General features: G+C 50.2%; 9 protein-coding genes across 9 annotated transcripts; 3 read left to right on the forward strand and 6 right to left on the reverse strand.

The window, feature by feature from the left end:
• Positions 1–60: 60 nt before the first annotated feature.
• Positions 61–848, reverse strand: N7511_011173 (Mpv17/PMP22 family protein; the record flags this gene model as incomplete). The annotated part of the gene is made up of 4 exons (XM_057133550.1): positions 61–213; positions 282–303; positions 348–700; positions 753–848. 4 exons carry the CDS (start codon positions 846–848, stop codon positions 61–63), a joined length of 624 nt encoding a protein of 207 aa, XP_056978838.1.
• Positions 849–1,050: 202 nt separating this feature from the next.
• Positions 1,051–2,732, reverse strand: N7511_011174 (cytochrome P450; the record flags this gene model as incomplete). The annotated part of the gene is made up of 3 exons (XM_057133551.1): positions 1,051–1,935; positions 1,986–2,597; positions 2,655–2,732. The coding sequence occupies 3 exons, from the start codon at positions 2,730–2,732 to the stop codon at positions 1,051–1,053; spliced, it is 1,575 nt and encodes a 524-aa protein (XP_056978839.1).
• Positions 2,733–4,906: 2,174 nt separating this feature from the next.
• Positions 4,907–5,741, forward strand: N7511_011175 (pectate lyase; the record flags this gene model as incomplete). The annotated part of the gene is made up of 3 exons (XM_057133552.1): positions 4,907–5,087; positions 5,143–5,279; positions 5,334–5,741. The coding sequence occupies 3 exons, from the start codon at positions 4,907–4,909 to the stop codon at positions 5,739–5,741; spliced, it is 726 nt and encodes a 241-aa protein (XP_056978840.1).
• A 606-nt stretch (positions 5,742–6,347) lies between these two features.
• Positions 6,348–7,832, reverse strand: N7511_011176 (C2HC5-type zinc finger protein; the record flags this gene model as incomplete). Its single annotated transcript, XM_057133553.1, has 1 exon — positions 6,348–7,832. The coding sequence occupies one exon, from the start codon at positions 7,830–7,832 to the stop codon at positions 6,348–6,350; it is 1,485 nt and encodes a 494-aa protein (XP_056978841.1).
• Positions 7,833–8,405: 573 nt separating this feature from the next.
• On the reverse strand, positions 8,406–9,348 carry N7511_011177 (uncharacterized protein; the record flags this gene model as incomplete). Its single annotated transcript, XM_057133554.1, has 2 exons — positions 8,406–9,233; positions 9,289–9,348. The coding sequence occupies 2 exons, from the start codon at positions 9,346–9,348 to the stop codon at positions 8,406–8,408; spliced, it is 888 nt and encodes a 295-aa protein (XP_056978842.1).
• Positions 9,349–9,869: 521 nt separating this feature from the next.
• Positions 9,870–10,886, forward strand: N7511_011178 (GNAT family N-acetyltransferase; the record flags this gene model as incomplete). Its single annotated transcript, XM_057133555.1, has 1 exon — positions 9,870–10,886. The coding sequence occupies one exon, from the start codon at positions 9,870–9,872 to the stop codon at positions 10,884–10,886; it is 1,017 nt and encodes a 338-aa protein (XP_056978843.1).
• Positions 10,887–11,150: 264 nt separating this feature from the next.
• On the reverse strand, positions 11,151–13,373 carry N7511_011179 (putative metalloreductase transmembrane component; the record flags this gene model as incomplete). Its single annotated transcript, XM_057133556.1, has 1 exon — positions 11,151–13,373. One exon carries the CDS (start codon positions 13,371–13,373, stop codon positions 11,151–11,153), a length of 2,223 nt encoding a protein of 740 aa, XP_056978844.1.
• A 1,342-nt stretch (positions 13,374–14,715) lies between these two features.
• N7511_011180 (3' exoribonuclease family protein) lies at positions 14,716–15,894 on the forward strand (the record flags this gene model as incomplete). The annotated part of the gene is made up of 1 exon (XM_057133557.1): positions 14,716–15,894. One exon carries the CDS (start codon positions 14,716–14,718, stop codon positions 15,892–15,894), a length of 1,179 nt encoding a protein of 392 aa, XP_056978845.1.
• A 189-nt stretch (positions 15,895–16,083) lies between these two features.
• Positions 16,084–17,913, reverse strand: N7511_011181 (aspartic endopeptidase; the record flags this gene model as incomplete). Its single annotated transcript, XM_057133558.1, has 1 exon — positions 16,084–17,913. The coding sequence occupies one exon, from the start codon at positions 17,911–17,913 to the stop codon at positions 16,084–16,086; it is 1,830 nt and encodes a 609-aa protein (XP_056978846.1).
• Positions 17,914–18,097: the final 184 nt, after the last annotated feature.

Below are 18,097 nucleotides of genomic sequence, written 5' to 3' on the forward strand. Positions count from 1 at the left end.
GTCTTGTTCCCTGTCTGATCTATCTGGGATCGCTGAAGTGCACATAAAATTAAGAACGCCTCAAACCACCGCGTATAGGCTCAGATAGACACCCCAAATCACCCCACAGGCACTTCCAAAGACAACCCGTCGATCCACAGGAATGACTGTGTACATTAAAACAGATACCAGGGGCCGATATTTGAGACGAGCAGTCATAATGGGGCGGAAATCCTACTATCGTCAGTTTCTGCTACACGACGCGTGCTCGTGGAGGCTCATGCAGTAAGCAACTCGCTTACCTCGATAACCAGCTCCCACACCCTGGGCAACGCCTCCCCTTGAGAAGATTAATCAGAACCACAAACAGAACAAGATTCACAACCGATGCAACGGTTTGGTCGAAGAAGAACTTCATGATGAAATTGCGCAGTCCGGAATTCTGGACTCGCGGTGCCCACCGCACATGTTTCTCTTTTTCTTTGTCGTGGCTCGGAAGTGTTTCCTCCTTGAGTGAGCCTGAGAAAAGAGACAGCCATGCTCGGGGCGAGAAGAGGGCTTTTAGTGACAAAGAGCGGACTGCGCTGGTGAACTCGGCGCGTGTCGGGAAGCCTGGGTAACGCGCTTCCAAGGCGCGTTGCCAGTAGAAATTAGGTGGTACAATAATTAAACCATAAGTAATGAATTGAATGAGTGCGAGAGTGTTGAGATGAAAAGGTGCCTGGGGAGTTTGTTAGTTTTCTTTGCTGATACGGTTGGGCTGTTGACTGTACTTTGCTGTTGCGCTGGTCAATCAGCTGGGCCAGAACATTGGAGATGGCATTAAGGAGTGTTGCCTGTACAAAGGTCACAACCAACGGTGAGGGCATATTGAAGCCCCTTGATGGAGTTTCATGGAGTCGCAGTTATGCAGAGGTGAAGAGGGTTTGATGCCAAGACGCGCAACCGTGTCCTGACAGCAAACACCAGTTGGCCCCCTGCCTCCGTCTGTCTCCTCTCCAGAGTCCGATTTGGGATCTGTACTATAGTGGAATTTTATGTTCGGAACAGGAGGAACTCTTTTTCATTCATTTACTTTCGTCGGAAAACTACATTGGGTCCATTCTTAGCACTGGTGAAGTGATCCGTCAGTGCCAGATGTCCATCCACTTCACCCTCACGATCAGCCAAAGACATATCAAACAGGAATACTAAGCGTGCCAAGGTCAATCGCATTTCCATAAATGCCATGCTCTTGCCAATGCACCCACGAGGTCCAATACTAAACGGACAGAACGCGTGACGAGCAGTCTCAATGCCTTCCTTGGTGGTCTGCCAGGTGACCCCAGCACTGGTGCATTGAGCGCCCTCGATCCAGCGCTCGGGGAGGTAAGTCCCTGCTTCTCGGTAGTATCGTTCTTGTCGGTGAATGGAGTAGGTCGGGGTCCCACAGTCCGTACCGGCAGGCAAGAAAACCCCGTCGATGACAGCTCCGCCTTCCATCACCTCCCGGGGAATCGCGCCTGGGACTGCTGGTGCCAGACGAAGGGCTTCGTCAATACAGGCCTTGAGATAGACTAGCTCGTTCAGTCGGCTGCTCGCTATGATCTCTTCCACTTCATGGAAGGCACCGCGCACCTCGGCGGTCAGCTTGGCCAGTGCATCCGGCTGTCGGACGAGGTAGAAGAGCGTCGCTGCCAATGTGGTGGAGGTTGTGTCACTGCCGGCAATCATGAGCACGTTGGATTCTCCCCAGAGCTCAGGTGTGCTGAGGCCATTGCCGGTTTCTGGGTCCTTCGCGTTCAGCAGATAGTAAAAGAAGTCCTTCTTGGCATCGTGTCCAATCAGGGTCCGTTCTTTCGCCCGCTCGTTGGCTTCAACGCGCGAGTTCATGATGAAGTTCCATCGATCGCGTGTCAATTTGCGGATGAAGATCTGGTCCAGACCCCATGTGTCGAGAGGCATCCATAGTCCACACTACGAGAGTCAGATCCGGTTCTCCAATCCCAGCGAAGAATAGAACTTACCACATAGTGCCGGTTCGCGGCGCGGTCTACTAGTCCGACTTTGTGTCTTTGAGAGTCCGAGACCAGCATGTCGAAACTCTTCCCGAAGCAGAGCTCGCCCATAACATCGTATGAGAGATAACTGAACCAATTTCCCATATTCTTCACATTGCCTTTCTGGTCATAGGTCTCGAAGTTCCCATCATAGCCTGCCAGGACTGAGCAAAGCTGGCGTACGTGGAGAAGCATCACATCCTCCATGCCCTTGAGGGCATTGTCCGAGAATGCCTGACTGAGCACTCGTCTCTTCCGGCCGTGCATCGTCTTGTCAATTGCATTGTGGGTGTTGTACACCCCCTTGATGGCCGGGAATGCATTGTAGAAATCCGCCTTCTGCAACCGCTTGCCGTGTCCATAGATGTCATGCAATCCACGGTCTGAGTTCACGGAGACAAAGTTCGGTGCGACGCGTACGTGTGTCCCGTATTGTCGGTGGAGATTGTGCAGCCATAGATGGCGGTCTCCCTTCAGGCCATGATACAGTTGAACCCAAGGTGTAATTGATGCGAGTAGGGGGCCGTTGATGTGGTGTAGAGGATGCAGGAAACGGTTGTACACAGAGTAGGCGAGGGTCTATTACTGTTAGTGAGATCTAGCTGTCTCTATTGGGGGGGGGGGCGATAGGCATACGGCAAGGGCCAGAAGACCAGCTATCCCTCCCCACACTCTCTGCAGGGACATACAGTCCAGTAGTGATTCCACAAGCATGTTTCAAAGAGTTGGAACAAAGCCTTCCCAGCGTTCCGGGGCTCGAGGTCGTATTGGGGGCTTATATAGTTCGCGGCCGAAGATACCCGCGCCCAGCCGAGTAATCGATGACGGAGAACCAATTCGACTGCTTTGGGCTCATTTGCTCGACATTTGCCTGTCATCGGCCTGTCATCGGCCTGTCATCGGCTATAGGCGGGTGTTTGCCTATGAGCCGTGGCCCTAACCGCGGGGATGCATGTTGACGTATGGTACTTTGGCGGGGGAAACCATCTCTCGGTGTTGATTCCAGCCCGTCATCTCCAGCATCTCCGGAATGTAACAAGCCGAATTGGGTACTCACCCCGGTAATATCTTATCTTCCCTGTCAGACATTCATGGAATCGTGATTGGTCTTGACTGCGCCGGTCAGACTCTTGAGATGAACGGAGATGTCAGACTTCAGCCTCGTGACCACTCGAGTGTTCCAGAAGTTGAGGTTGTATAGATAAGTTTTATTAGCCATAGGGTGACCCCTTGCACGATGAGTATCAAGGGAATAAAACGAGCCTTGGGTTGGGATATCGTCACGAGCTATGAACCATAGCAGTCGCCAGAAGGCAAGGATATGAAGCAGTAAACGGTTTCGTTACAAAACCATGGTAGTGAATGTACTTCATGTCCTCTTTTGCGTCTGAATGCGGTATCTTTTTTTTCCCTTCCTCGCAAGCCTCATTTGGCGCGATTGTAGATCATAGAGAAATGGCATTGTCAAAAGACTCGAGACTGTTTTTGTCCCTTGGCTATGTTTTAGAAACGGCCGCGGCCAATCTGATGGACTATTTGAGGTTGTCACTCAGGCGTGAATAGCTCCTTGGCATTCATGCTCGCCGGGCACCCCGAGGGGTCCTATAAAAACGTTCCAATTGCCAATCCACTTACTTCATCCGTCTGAGGACAATGGAGACATGTCCTTGTCCTCTACGAGTCTATCCAGCGATCCTTCGGTCTATCAATCCCGCCGGGCACCCTGACAACTCTCTCTTGCCATTATTCCGTCAATCACAGATATAGCGGAGAAACAGGTATCTCAGGAACCGGTAAAAGATCAGAGAGTCCCCGAGTATTCAGCTGCTATATACCGGAAGGACCCTGGTTTCTTTGACCGACCACACCCCCCCCCCCCCCCCCCCCCCCCCCATTCTCCCCATTCTTCTTCTATATGTATATCGTCAAAGCATTTTGAATAGGCAAAAGAAAAAGCCGTTGCATTCTACATTCAACCCGATGTTTACCCGTGTGACGAGATAAAGCTCACGGAAGTCGTCCGAATTGCCAAGTCATCACCAAATGGGCCTGGTTGGCGGATCTTGGAATTGCGTGGGTGGTTTCAAGACGGACACAGCCACAATGCCAATGCTGCGGAAATCTTGGCTTGGAGCATTTTCACTCATAGCTTCGGCCTTGGCATGGGAGAGTTTAAGCCAAGACGGAGAATCAGACGTAACGAAATGTCTTATATTCGCGCGAAAGGGTGGAATACACCCTGGTCGAATTTGGACCCTGCATATCTGCAAAAGGGCCAGAAATGTGTACATAGTGCTATGCACTTGATAATCACCTTCTAGGCGAAAATTCCGAAGCGAGTATGCCTGTTAATGTGTAGTTGCGATCTTCTGGTCTCGCTTTGTCGGCCTTGGTGGCCCAATTTTGACTGCCGCTATAGTTCTGCATTGGCATTGCCAACTATGAGCCAAGACGGAGAGCCAGATGCCGAAGACATTCTCTGTCTGCGAAATTGAGCACGATAAAACGGAACTAGACAGAGCTAGGGTCTGGACCCTGCATCAGCAGTTGACCTCGTGGTTTGGGGTACTGGCTTCCAGTACTTCCACTATAGCTTTGCCTTGGCATTGGCAAGCTTAACCCCAGACGGAAAATTAAGGGTTAGGAAATGTCTTGAATTCCGCCAAACGGTCGACATAGATTGCATCCGCGCCAAATCAGGACCTGGTTTCTGCATGCTCGGTGGGTGTCGTCGGCATGCTTCACAGATATTAAGGAGCTCTGCGGTATATGGGCTGAGACAATGCTTCCTTTCTTGTTAGTCTCCCCAAAATATAAAAGGGCTCTCGTTCACCCTCGATACAATCAATCATCCATTATCAATCATCAACAACTATCAACAAAGCAAAATGCATTCCAGCGCTATCCTCCTCGGTCTCATTGGACTTGCCAATGCCCAGAGTCTTAACATTCCCTCGCGTGTGGGTAGCATTATCTCGCTGCCTTCTCCCAGTGTGATCTCGGGCAGTGTTGATCTGGGTAACCACGAATACGATCGTGGCCGAGCCTGCGACAATGATGATGACACTGGTATGTCAATGTCACTGTCGGAAACAAGCCCCCAGAGCTGGAGCTAATGGTATAGGATCCGACAACGCCGTGTTCGTCTTGCAAGATGGAGCATCGCTGAGCAATGTGATCATCGGAAAGAACCAACTCGAGGGCATCCATTGCAAGGGATCTTGCACCCTGACCAACGTGTGGTTCCGTGACGTGTGCGAGGTGAGTCCCATGTCGTGCCAACTTGGCGTTTTCCTACTAATCAGTTTGCTACAGGACGCCATTTCCATCCTGGGAACTGGAAATGCACTCATTAAGGGTGGAGGTGCCCAAGAGGCCAAAGACAAGGTCGTGCAGCACAACGGCAAGGGAACCGTCACCATTGATGGATTCACCGTCGTCAACGCAGGCAAGCTGTACCGCTCGTGCGGCAACTGCAGCAGCAACAAGAGCAAGAGTCCTCGCAATGTGGTGATCAAGAACGTCAAGGCCAAGGGCGTGGATACCTTGGTTGGAATCAATTCAAACTACGGCGATACTTCCAGTGTCAGCAACACTTGTGGCTCCAGCGTCAAGCATGTGTGCCAGGAGTTTGAGGGTGTCGACAAGTCTGCTGGAAAGGAGAGCCCTAAGCTGAGCTCGACTGCTTCTTGCAAGGGGCAGTCGTCTCTTTCTTCTTGCTAAGTTAACCACTTCCCAGTGATTGGAAGAAGAGAAGAAGACCTTGCTTGGTATGGCCTCAAAGGGGGAAAGGAGTCGGAGAGAAAGAGAAAGTGAGCAAACAGATAGCTATCAATGGCACTGAGCTCGATGTCAGAAATTAGAATCTTCTCATTGAAAGAATATCGCCGGTCGTTCTTGAGCTATCATAACACTTGGGTTTATGTCCCTTTCACGCCGTTACTCCTGTATATATAACTGCATAGTACTCGAAGATGAGCAAAACTGATGTGTGATTCATTTGCTTCGTAAATTTGTGTAGATTGCCAGTACTTCATGCTCAGTATCGGCTCGAAGTGACTCAATAAGTTAGGCTCGGGGATTGCCCGACTCCACTGCGGCTTCTCCAGGGATTTCTGCGATCACCGCCGTTAACCGAGAGTAATCAGATATCCGCTTTGAGGGGCCGAGATTGGAATGCGGCACGACGGTGGTGTGGCTTGAGTATCTCACTGGTATCAAAGTTTCATATTGAAACTGGTTTGTGACCTTGGAAATAGCATTTTAGAGTCGTTTCCTCTGTCCCATTTGTAACTCGTGGTTTGGTTCATACTCGCGAGCATTGGCAGACTAGGTAGTGTGTCCATGGGCTCCCCCATCAAGAATCCACTGCTCATTGTCATCATTGTCATCTTGAACACGTCGCCAAGTTGATTTCCTTTCAGTCTGCTCCGCTGCTTCGGGCTTCTTCCCTTCCGGAGCCTTCCAGACAGGCCGCAGAAGACCACCGGCCGCGAGAAGCGGGTTCCGACTGAAAGCATGCTCACCTCGTGGGAGTTCTGTGGCAACTTCTTCAGCGGGCTCGGATTCACTGGCCTCCGGCGTTGAATCTGCTGCTGCATTATGATACACACGACGAACTTTGCCGCCCTTGATATCCAAACTCATGACTGTCTTTTTCCTTTCCCACTCGGGACGAGCCTTCTCCTCCATTTCACGTTGAATGCGCTGCTGTTTCTTCAGTGCCAGTGCACGTTGGACAGGGGTCATCCATAATGTTGAGGCAACGTTTGGTGTCTCGAAATCAGCCGTTTCGTCGACAACCTTGGTTCGGCGGGCATTCTGAGCTTGGAATTGAAGCAACTTGTCGCGGTGAGCTTTGGCAGCATCGAGTTTATTGGGAGACGCGGACCCAGTGCCAGAGTTAGGCCTAGGTCCTCCTTCATGGTGAACTCCTTCATTGTGTACCCGCATTTTTTCTTGTCCGCGCTCAGCACGTAATTCTCGAATCATGTCTTGCACTTCCTCTGCCGAGAATAGTGGTGTGCCACAGAAGGAGCATGGCTGTAGACCCTCAAGCGAGCAAATGATCTTCCCGCAATTCATACAATTTGGGGCTGGATCAAAGAGTGGGTGCAGGGAAGCATAGCAGTTGCATTTGCGTCCATCCCCTAGCGTCGGATTTGTCGATACCTCCAAGGCAGCAATAGCAGCAGTCAAGTCCGAGATATTATTCGTCGTCAGAGCTGCCCCCTTATTATTTGATCCAGATCCAGCTTGTCGCATTGATTTGCTTGTTTTTGATCGAACATTTGGTAGCATATCTGAGATTGTAGGGCCGATTGCTGATGGCGGCAGCTTTGGCGTTGACGCGGGCAAGGGAGAGGGTATGTGCGATGATTGTGAGGAAGGCTGAGAGGATGCCAGGCTTGTATTTGGTTTGCGCGAGGACATATAGTCCTCCTCTTCTGCTTTCATATAGCCACCTCCAACATCGCCGTAGTTGTCTGGGCGGCGCGCCGGACCAGCGCTGTGCAACGGGGCCTTCTTCTTGCCCTTCTTAGCTCCCGACGATCGCGGTGCATCTCTGTTTTGGTTTGTCTGACTTGACATAGTCTGGGGGGTCTGTCGAGCATCGCGGCGCGTGTTGAACGAGTTGAAAGAGCTGATGAATTCAAGGGCGGCGGGGGAGTCACCGAGCAGGTTTTTGAGATGGTCGGCGCAAGCGTCCTTGGGGAGACTGGCGGCATATTCGATGACCTGTGACAGCGACTCTTCATCAAGAGGAAGAATCTGGGAGAGGCGAGGAGCTGCCCAAGCGTTAATATCGGCCATGTTGTCGAGCGTCGAGCGTCGAAATGGTGAAGTGTCGTGACTTCGGCCCCCCACGTTAACGTTGAACACCTCGCAAGTATAAAAAAACTTATCAAACATATAAAACACTTGTTTTCTTGGGATTTCTCATCGCCGGGCTTCTTATTGCCCTTCAATAGTCACACTTATACTCCCTAGGTAGTTTTATCTTTTTTTTATCTATTGTTACAATAGCAGTCCAGTGAAGAGAGGGCACTCGGCTTGCAGAGTACAGAAGCACAATATCGACGCCAGTAAGCTATAGACTACGGTGCAGCACAGATCATGGGAATCAGAAGATGATAAGAGTCAATTGCTTGTTTCTGCAGTGCAATAGTCCACTGTATTCCATGGTATGAAGTAATATACAATCCTACAACCACCCTCCCCGTCGTCATTCATCTATGCAATTTCCCCGGAGTCAACAGACTCCCCCGAAGACAGAACCGCACCGAACCCAAAGACGCCGTGGGATATGCCCAGAAAACAAAGCTCGAACGCCGCGGACACCATGATAGAAAAGGAAATATAGTTAGGAAGATACGTCGCTGTGACTCAGTCCGCGTTCTCGCTCTTGATGTCGTCGTCGTTGTCCTCGGCTGTGAAGGATTGCTTCAGCTTGCTAGGACCGGGCTTGCTGCTGGAGCCTTTCTTGGGCCCATTGAGCTTTTTCTTCTTGGTAGGACTGGGACTTCCGTCATCGTCGTCTGCGTGTGCGCGCTTCGGCGCTGAAGATGTCGGACTGTTGCCATTGCTGTCGGCTGTGGGAGTCTTGTTGCGCATGCTGGTTCCGCGACCAGAAATGTTCATACAACGGTCAAGGTGCTGTGCAAGGCGGTTCATGACAAAGTAACGGGGGCAAAGTGGGCATTTGGTAGTGGGAATTTCGGGAATGGTGCTGTCACGGTCTCCTTTTTTCTTTTTAGGGTTGGGCATGATGGCAAAGAGCTTGCCATGGACATCATGACCCGGCAGTGTAATCATCGGTCCATTGGTACAATATTCGCAATCCGAATCAGGAAGCGGCCGGGACATGACCCCGGTGCTAGGGTACATGAGCTGAGGAAGACGGCATTCAGGGCATACAAGCTCCTTGACGGTGTGCAGGGGGTTGCCTTTGAGGTAGACTTTGCCACGGTCGTAAGTGGCCGCGTCGGTCTCCATGCGCATGGTCGATAGTTTCTTAGTATCTAGAACCACTTCTTTCTTGATTTCGGTCGAGGTTTTGCTGGGTGTATCGTCAGGCATGATTGCCTGGTCCTCCGCTTTCTGTCTCGCGACAACTACCGCGGACCGCATCCGGGCCGTCTTCTCCTCGCGATGAACTTTCGCGACGAGATCGTGGATGATGTTGCCAAACATCTCATTTAGGATATCAGTTGACTAATACGCTGTAATCAGCACTTGTAGTTCCCAGCGCGAAATCTTTTGCACGTACCACTTTCGCAATCGTCCCAGCAGGGTATGTTGGCCTGCGGCCACCGGTGGAGTCGGCCATTGTTGGATTACGTCCAGAAGTTGCGCACGAAGTCAAATATCAGCTTCCCAATGGCCGACAGCGGTGTTCGCCAGCGAACAGATATCACGTTCTTCGAACCAGCTGGTCCGAGGTCTAGTTCTCCATGTACCGGAACTTGATGCGAGGCGAAGGCAATCGGCGGAGGGCTGTCCGAGAAGGTTGGAATTTCTGTAAAGCACAAATCATAGAATGCTGCGAGAGGACGAAGAAACAATGAGGAGGGAGTGTCCTTGGCCTATTGTCAGTGAGGGCTCAATTGGGGGGAGAGGCTGTCGCTGCGTCGTGAATGGCCAACAATAGGGGTAGACAATCCATTCAATCCCACAATATTCAAAGAGCACTCACCCAAGAAGGAATCTATTGTCCAAAAGGCCTAACGTCCAAACGTCAAAAGTGCCAAAGTCCCGAGGAGATGAAGAGATGAGGCTGGCGAGTTGTTCACTGCTTATCGCTTATCGCATCTCCGCATTCGCCTGCGACTGTTTCTCTTCTCTTTCACTATGGCATATCAACTGTACCAGAGAAAGCAGAGGACTTCCTCGTCTTCTGCTCCTTCAACACCTTTGCTAGCTCTCCGTCAACCCACAAATCCCCCAATCCGCCCTCCTCCCGTTCACCCGCCTCAATCTGCTGTCGCAAATGCGTCTGGACCTAAGCGATCCAAGGAGGAGACATTTGACCCATACCCTCTTGATATAGATGGAAAGGCGACTCCACATTCACATATCACGGTTGAAAAAGTCAACACGGCGCATATCCCTTCGTTGGCGCGCATCACAGGCTTGCTCCTGCCAATCCGCTACCCAAACTCGTTCTACACGGCTACCATAACTGATCCGGTGATCGCTTCTCTGTCGCGGGTTGCTATCTACCATGATCACCCTGTTGCAGAAGTCCCAGGAGTTGGTGCTGCTGGAACAGACAAAGTGATCGGTGGCATTCGGTGCCGACTGGAAAGAGTCCACCAGCTGGAGAACTCAGCTCAGGATCCAGAAATACAGGGACATGGAGACACCAACCTCTATATTCAGACTTTACATTTGCTTTCACCATATCGAGGCCATGGTGTGGCAGCGTCACTCTTGAACACGATTCTTTTCGCGTCGCCGCCCGATTCCAAAACCAAGGAAAACTACCGAGTTTCTGAGCTTGTCAAGCACTATAACATCCGTGCTGTGACGGCGCATGTACATGAAGCAAACGAAGATGCTATGAACTGGTATCTTGCGCGCGGATTTAAGGTTGATGGCCATGTTGACGATTACTACCGCCGGTTAAAGCCCTCCGGCGCGAAGATCGTTCGGCTAGATTTACAGTGGGACGAAGTGACTATGAAAGAAGCTTCCCCGGAAAGCTCAGATTCTCAAAAAGGACCTTGCGATAACCTTGAGGATGAGGACTGGGAGAAGGTTGAGGCAGAGGATGGGGATGAAGGTGACCATGGCATCCAGCTCTTAAGTGAGTCGCGATTCATTGAGAAGCCGGAGACACCCTCGCGCAAGCGTAAGGCCGAATAAGAGAGCGACCTGCCTCAAGGCGAGTGAACTGACATATGCGGATTATAAACATAAACCTTGGATACCCTTAGCTATTGTCTAGACTTGTGCTGGTATTGCATCAACTGCATATATGATATCTAATTCAAATACGAGAAACGTTCTATTGAGTTAACTTATGTACTTTCTCCTGCATAATATTCGTAAAACTAAACATAGCATGACCAGCGTAATTCATGTAAACACAACGCCATGGGTATTAAAAAGACAAACAAAAACACTACATTAGATGTTATAATTTTCAGCATGCAAGAAGATTTCATCTTTCGATGAGTCCAACATCACTTGCAGCTGGAGTTTGGCCACTGTATTGGCAACTTCCACACGCATGCTGGGAGGACCACAGACGAATACACATGCCCGGCGGCCGAAGCTCTTAGAAAACTCATTGATCATTTGAGGGATGTTGGGACGGAAGTAGTCAGTACGCCAGTTGTCTCGCGCTCGCGGTTGATAGTATGCAAAACGTGGTGCTGGAGATACCGGAGGTCTCTGTGGCACTGCTTGTGATGTGCCAAATCCGAAGTCGAATTGAGGGTTGACAGATCCAGATCCAGGTGAAGCATAAGGGTCCATTGCTGGTTGATAGTATTGACGAGTGTTTGGCGCATGAGCAGCCGGGTAAGAATTAGGAAGAGCAGTGATGCCATCTTCGTTCTCACGGCGTAGTTCTTTTTCAATGTCCGGGTTACCGGCAGCTTCGGCGCGAATATAGGCAGAGTTCCGCTTGTCGATCCCCTGGAGCATGCCGTAGATCTTCTCCTGGACTGTATCTCGCCCAAGTTGATCATCTTGCTTGACTCCCGTAAGGAAGAAATGACAGGTCACAATGTTTGATGGCGCATAGTCGCGGCAGATACGCAACTCCTCCTGGAACCAAGACATTGTTTCTGGGCTCTTCAGTGCCCAGATGACTTTGACAGATTTGGTGATAGCTTTGCCATCTCGAATCTTCTTGATAAGGTCTAACAGTTGACTTGCAATGGCAGTAATACCACTGCCTCCAGCAAAGAAGATCACATCGTCAAAGGCAGCCATCTCACGTTGCATACCGCCATAGGGCCCTTCTAGAAATGCACTGTAGATCGTGTAAGGACCATTCTCTAAGGCTTTGCGGAAAGCCTTCTTTGTAAACCCACCAAACGGACGAAAGACAAGCGTTAGGTCACGATAGTTCTCACCATAGGCAGATGGGAAGTCGTCACTGCAGAGCGAGGATATTGTGAAAGGATGACTCTGGAGAACCGAGATTCTTGGCAACCGAAGGTAGACATACTGTCCAGGGCGCCATCGCATCTTTGTAGGAATAGTAACCTTGACAGCATTCTGTGGGAGAAGGGTGATGGCACATTCTTCTCCTATCAAGAACGAAGATGTGCGTAAAGGGTTTGTCCAGTTCAGGTAGAACAGTCGAATGATATAAGTGACGACCCAAATGGCGATGGTGGTGAAGAGATAGGCCCAGGAGGAAAGGTAGTTTCTTGTGTGCCAGAATAAAAATGCCACAAAAACGTATGAGACGGGTATATGAATGAAAACAAACAGCTCATAGAACCAATGACGGAATAAAGGAAGCGAATGAATGCACAAGACCAGTAGAGGCACCAGCGCTGCAAACCCGGTTCCATAAACATAGACGTGCGGAGGAATTCCTAGGCGATAGTTGACCAATGCGCCATCTTCCCAGATTGGAGTAATATAGAACGGAATCATGTGGACCAGGCACAGAAAGAGGCAGATATAGGCAGACCAGCGATGCAGCCCGTTCAACCGCTCAGGGCCCAGGCCGGTCATAAAACTGATGAAATTTGCTTTGGTGCTTAGTGCCACAATCCAAGGGACCATAGCCACTGCAAGCATCCCTGATCGAATAGCCAACGGGGGCGATCCGAGGGCAATCGACCAGTAGTATAGAGGTTGAGGCACAAAACAGTACAACGTCACAAATATCAGAGCCGCCAGTACAATCACTGTGACTGATAATGATGGAAACACAACTTCGACCTTCCAAGCTCTGAGAACTGGCATTGGTCTGTAAAAGACCCATCGCATGAAAGCAATTGCCTTGTTCAAGGGAAGAATCCGAGCAAAATGAGATTCGTGCCTCTTTGGAGTAGAGATGGCATTTGGCGATGGGAAAAAATGGGCATTGGAAGCATCTGTTCCAGCACTTGGCAGCTCATATTCATCCGATACGGAGTCGTCACGGAAGATCTGAGGTCGGTTCTCTTTGTGAAATGCAATTCGCATCTTGTCGCCCCAGATATGCCAGCATCGGATGAGAGTCGTGATGATCAGCAGCACGACGGCGAAATAGACGAATCCAACCCCATATTTGGCTGATTTTGACCACGGATCTCGTTGCATCTCAGCAGCCTCAGCAGCGGTAGTTGAGGCCGTGACTGGGACCTTGATCCTCTTGACGAGGGATACAACCGAGTCCCACATGGTGAAGCTGGTAGACAATGCGATGTTCTGAGTCTGCTGGTTAGAATGCCTTCGATGCCGCTGCACCAGTACTCACCAGATGTCCCGTAGAAATTTTGTACTATAGCGCCCAGCTCATATCTTCAAATTGAATTTGATGTCATCACAAAAAAAACCCCAAAAAGCAACTCTCGGGGGGAGATCCGGTCTAGAAGTATGCGAGGGCAAGTCACACAGACAGCTGTGACAGGATAAGCCCAAGACTCCGTGGGAGGAACCAATCGAATGCAACTATTACAGACTGGCTTTTCCCAGCGGTTCGCCAGTGCAAGTTCAGTGTGGAGGGATATCCCGTTGAGGCGTTCCGGTTTAGCGCTCTGACGCCCAATCACTCATCACATCGTGGGATGCAGAGTGACCGAGTGATACGCCCGCATTAGCGCATTAGCGAAAGTTGTTGCACGTCAGGTCAGATTCTCTTTTTAGACTCCAATCAGATTCTGGAATGGTTCCTGGTTTGTTTGGATATGTGAAGGTCACGCGCACATCAGTACCAAATTGCCCTGAATCTAGTCCAATGTGCATGCATAGCAGTCAAGCACCAGAAGTGAGACATATGTTCTTCTGTTCAGAGGCATCAAATACTCCAAATCAATGCAAATGGCATGGCATAATTACCTCGGGTATATTATGCCCTCAAGAACCGTCACATAGCATCAGCGGTGTACAATTTGTAGCTTATACGCGACAATATTCTGTCTTTTGATATATCAACATGTTCACAGAGTTCTGTTCAGCATGATCACAGACAAAAGGATCCCACAAGAAGCCTCGAGCTTGACTCGATATCTCAGGATCCAATTCATAATGGAGACAGTGCATAGGCCTCTTTGGTGTCATGGCCATGGTCTGCTGTCGGGGAGATTTTGTACCCGGCAGACTCTGGGGTTCACTCCTTGACGTTATTTAACTTGCAAGAAACGCCGTATCCATGGCATGGGGGTCAATAGGATTCGTATTGCCCTACTTTATAGTAGTAGACAGCTGATTGTACTAAACTGTATACTATAACGTATATCGCCGGTTCGGCAGTTTCTGTTTGATATCTTTGCAGAGTGATATTCCAAGTATACTAGAATATCTGAATGAACCTTTATGGGATTGATAGGCAATATTTGGCTCCGATAGTAATTCAAGAAAGGAAGGGAAGAGACTCGGATTTCGCAGAGTTTGAGATCTGTGGGCGCCTGAGGCATAAACTAGAGCTCCCACCGCCCTCGATAGGAAATTATTCTGCCACTGACGCTCATCGGCTTTTTCAATCGATTCCAGTCTTGACAATATCAGTCAGACATAATCGACCATGGCGTCCTCGACTGCTAATCACCCGACACCTCCATCATTATCCCTCCCACCATCCCAATTCGCCCGCCTCCAACCCCACGCCTATCTTCTCGCCCACCTTTCCCCACCAGCAGCAAGCAAGCAACCCTCGCTCCGTGCCAACGGTCGTGCAGCCTCGCAATTCCGTGTCACATCTGCCAATGCAGGCTCCTTAACCCACACAAATGGCAGCGCAGTGGTACGAATCGGTGATACTGTTGCCGTCTGCGGTGTTCGCGCAGAAATTCTCAACACAGAGGACATTGCTTCATGGAGTGTGTCGCACGCCTCCGAGGAGTCCTCCGACAAGACATCCAAATCTGAAGGAGACACTGACTCCCAAGATAAGGAGGACCAAGCCCATATTCAAGACTTGAACCTGCTGGTTCCCAACCTCTCCCTCAGCACTGGCTGTGCGCCGGGCTTCACTCCCGGTGCAGCGCCTTCCGCTCTCGCCCAGTCTCTCTCTCACCAGCTTCTTTCTCTACTGCACAGTACTCGTCTCGTTCAAGCCGATGACTTGCGCATTTGGTATCAGCCGCCAAATCTTGAGGCGGAGGCATTGGGGGAGCAGATGGATGTGGATTCGGAGGAGAGTGGAAACCCCGCGCGGGAGATCAAAGCTTTCTGGGTGCTCTACATTGATGTCATGATTATTTCCTTGGCAGGAAACCCGTTAGATGTTGCTTGGGCTTCTGTATTGGCTGCGCTACGTGATACCAAGCTCCCCAAGGCTTGGTGGGATGACGATAACGATACTATTCTATGCTCGGATGATATTGCGGATGCGAAAAGGCTCTCGTTGCGTGGTTTGCCCATTGTCAGCTCCTTCTGTTCCTTTGAAGCCGATGCTGCTGCTGGCTGGAGATCTGTTGTCATTCCCGATGCCGAAGAGCAAAAGGCACAGGAAGAGAAGCAGAGAAAGCAGGGTATGCAGCAAAGGTGGATCTTGGCAGACCCAGATGGATACGAAGAGGGATTGAGCCAGGAGCGGGCTTGTATTGTTGTGGACAAGGAGAATGGAGGCGAAGGAAAGACCGTCATTGTGAAGATGGAGAAGCATGGTGGCTGGGCTTTGGACGGGGATGATATGCGGCAGCTCGTGGATGTTTCTACTCAGAGATGGGATGAGATGAAGCGGATATTGGATCAATGCTGATCAAAATGCCATACACACAAATGATACCACTACACTTTTCTCTTTCGATCTCTTGTATCTTAATTGAACTAGGACTTGCAGGGAACGACAGGATGCTTAGCAGTACATTGAGGCTAAGGGTGCTGATAGTAATACATGGAGATCATTGTTCGGCCGTAAAGATACACGCTAGGAGACTTCATGATCGTATCACTGGCTCGATGGCTTCTTCATACTGCGCCGTCTTCTCTTAAGCGGGGGCTCATTGTCCCCATCGGCATTCAGATAGACCTGCGTCACTTTGTCTTCTTCGTCGTCAAGATCTTCGGACGATGAGGCTTCAGTCTTGCTTTTGGACTTCCGAAGACACGAAACAGAAAAGGAAATCAGGTCCAAATTCTCATTGTTCGGTTTGTTCCTTTTCTCCTTGTTGTCTTTCGTCGGCTTGGAGTCGTCGGTCTTCTCCTTGTCGGACTGCTTAGACGTTCTGTCGGCGTCTTTTGTCCTAGGGGTGTCTACTTCGCCAGAGAAAAGGCGCATAAGCAGACCCTTCTGGCTTTTCGTGGAGGGCTCCTCTTTAGCCTCTTCTTTCTTTTCTTCGTCATCTTCCACTTCTTCATCGGAAAAGTGCCACATGGTATTAATTTCACCCCGGACGAACGCAGTTCCCCAGAGAGATGTCAAGACGCCTGGAACCAAGTAAAGAAGGGCCGGTTGGGCATGGTTAGAGTATTGCATCGCGAGAAGGGTCATGACCATTCCGGCAACATAGCCAAATATACTAGCCTGGAAATAGGTCTTGGGAAATGAGCGAGCATCATGGTAAGGTGGTTTGATTTCTGGGGTTTCTCGCTGGAATGATGGGGCCCAGTAGCGCTCTCCCCAAGCTCCAGTTGGCGACTGATACTCGGGCTTCTCGACAGCCAGCTTTGACCCTTCAGCCTGTGCTTTTTGGGCGCCTTTTTGTCGGTAATAGAGGAAAAGATCGAATCGGAGTGCCAGTCCCATCACCATTCCTGGGACCACGATGTCACCCAGTCCAAGCATAGCCAACGATGTGGTACTAGGATCGTCATTGGCATTTGGTGGACGAGGGAACAACAACTTGATGGGCACATCCAGCTTAGTTGCGACCGTCACCATCAAGGGCGTGAAAAAGACGAAGTAAATGTCATAGAAAAACAGAGCACCCAAGATGAGAGTGCTTGTCCAAAAGGTGGACGGAGACATGGCCTGGAGGGTACCATAACAGAAGCAGAATCCAAGGAAATTGGTCAACCACCACGGTCTTGCGACAAAGGCAAAGTAGCCCACGGCTGACAATGCAACCACTGCGCTTATGGTATCAAGGAGACCAATACGACATTTGAAGCTGAATAAACCGCGCACTTGGGCGCGTACCTGAAGTCGCTGGAATGAAGCGTTTCGGCATTTCCAAATAATCTTAGCTATCAGGCCTGGGATTGGGATCATGCCCCATATCCCAGCAAGTGGTGAATACCGGACAGACGGGGACTCGACTGAAGTGTTTCCAACTGCGATGAACTTGCGCTCTGACTGTGCCACCTCCCACAGCTGTCCACGTTGATAATAGCGCCGAGGGAAGATAAACGACCGCAATATCATAAAGAAATCCTTCAAGAAGCTGAAGGCGAAGAAAAGGCCAATTAGGGAGAAGTAGATGCCGAGGATCTTGTTCAAGATGGCCGGGTCCTCTAACCATTTGATCACAAAATATAAACCACCAAGCGTAAGTCCAGCAGTCACTGGAAGCATCAAAGCATCTGATGGTGAAAGTCCTTCCATCTTCTGCGACAACCCTGGTCCGATCTCGTCCTCGGTGTCTTCATCTTCATTCTGGTCTTTCTTCGGCGGTTTGGCGGCGGACGAAGGTCTGGTCAAGGATGCATGGGAGCCGATCCAGATTGGGAAAAGAGCGGAAATAAGGAGGTGTCCATAGGTGGGCAAAAGTGGTCTCAATTTCTCGTAATGATAGATCGCCTGTCCCAGCAGCTCTGCGACAGGGCTGACATCGGACATGGTGGGCTGGTAATTGTGAAGATGAGGGTAATCACGGGAAGAAAGAAGCTTGGAAAAAGGCAATTAAAACAAGTTCAGTCCATGACTATAGAAATCAAGAAGCTGAAAAGGCGAGAAGCTGAGAAGCTGAGAAGGTCGTGTTGTCAAGAGATCAAGAGATAAAAGTGCCAAGCTCCAGGTCGAT

This window comes from Penicillium nucicola, assembly GCF_028828085.1.
Source record: "Penicillium nucicola strain IBT 29836 chromosome Unknown utg000011l, whole genome shotgun sequence".
Classification (NCBI taxonomy): domain Eukaryota; kingdom Fungi; phylum Ascomycota; class Eurotiomycetes; order Eurotiales; family Aspergillaceae; genus Penicillium; species Penicillium nucicola.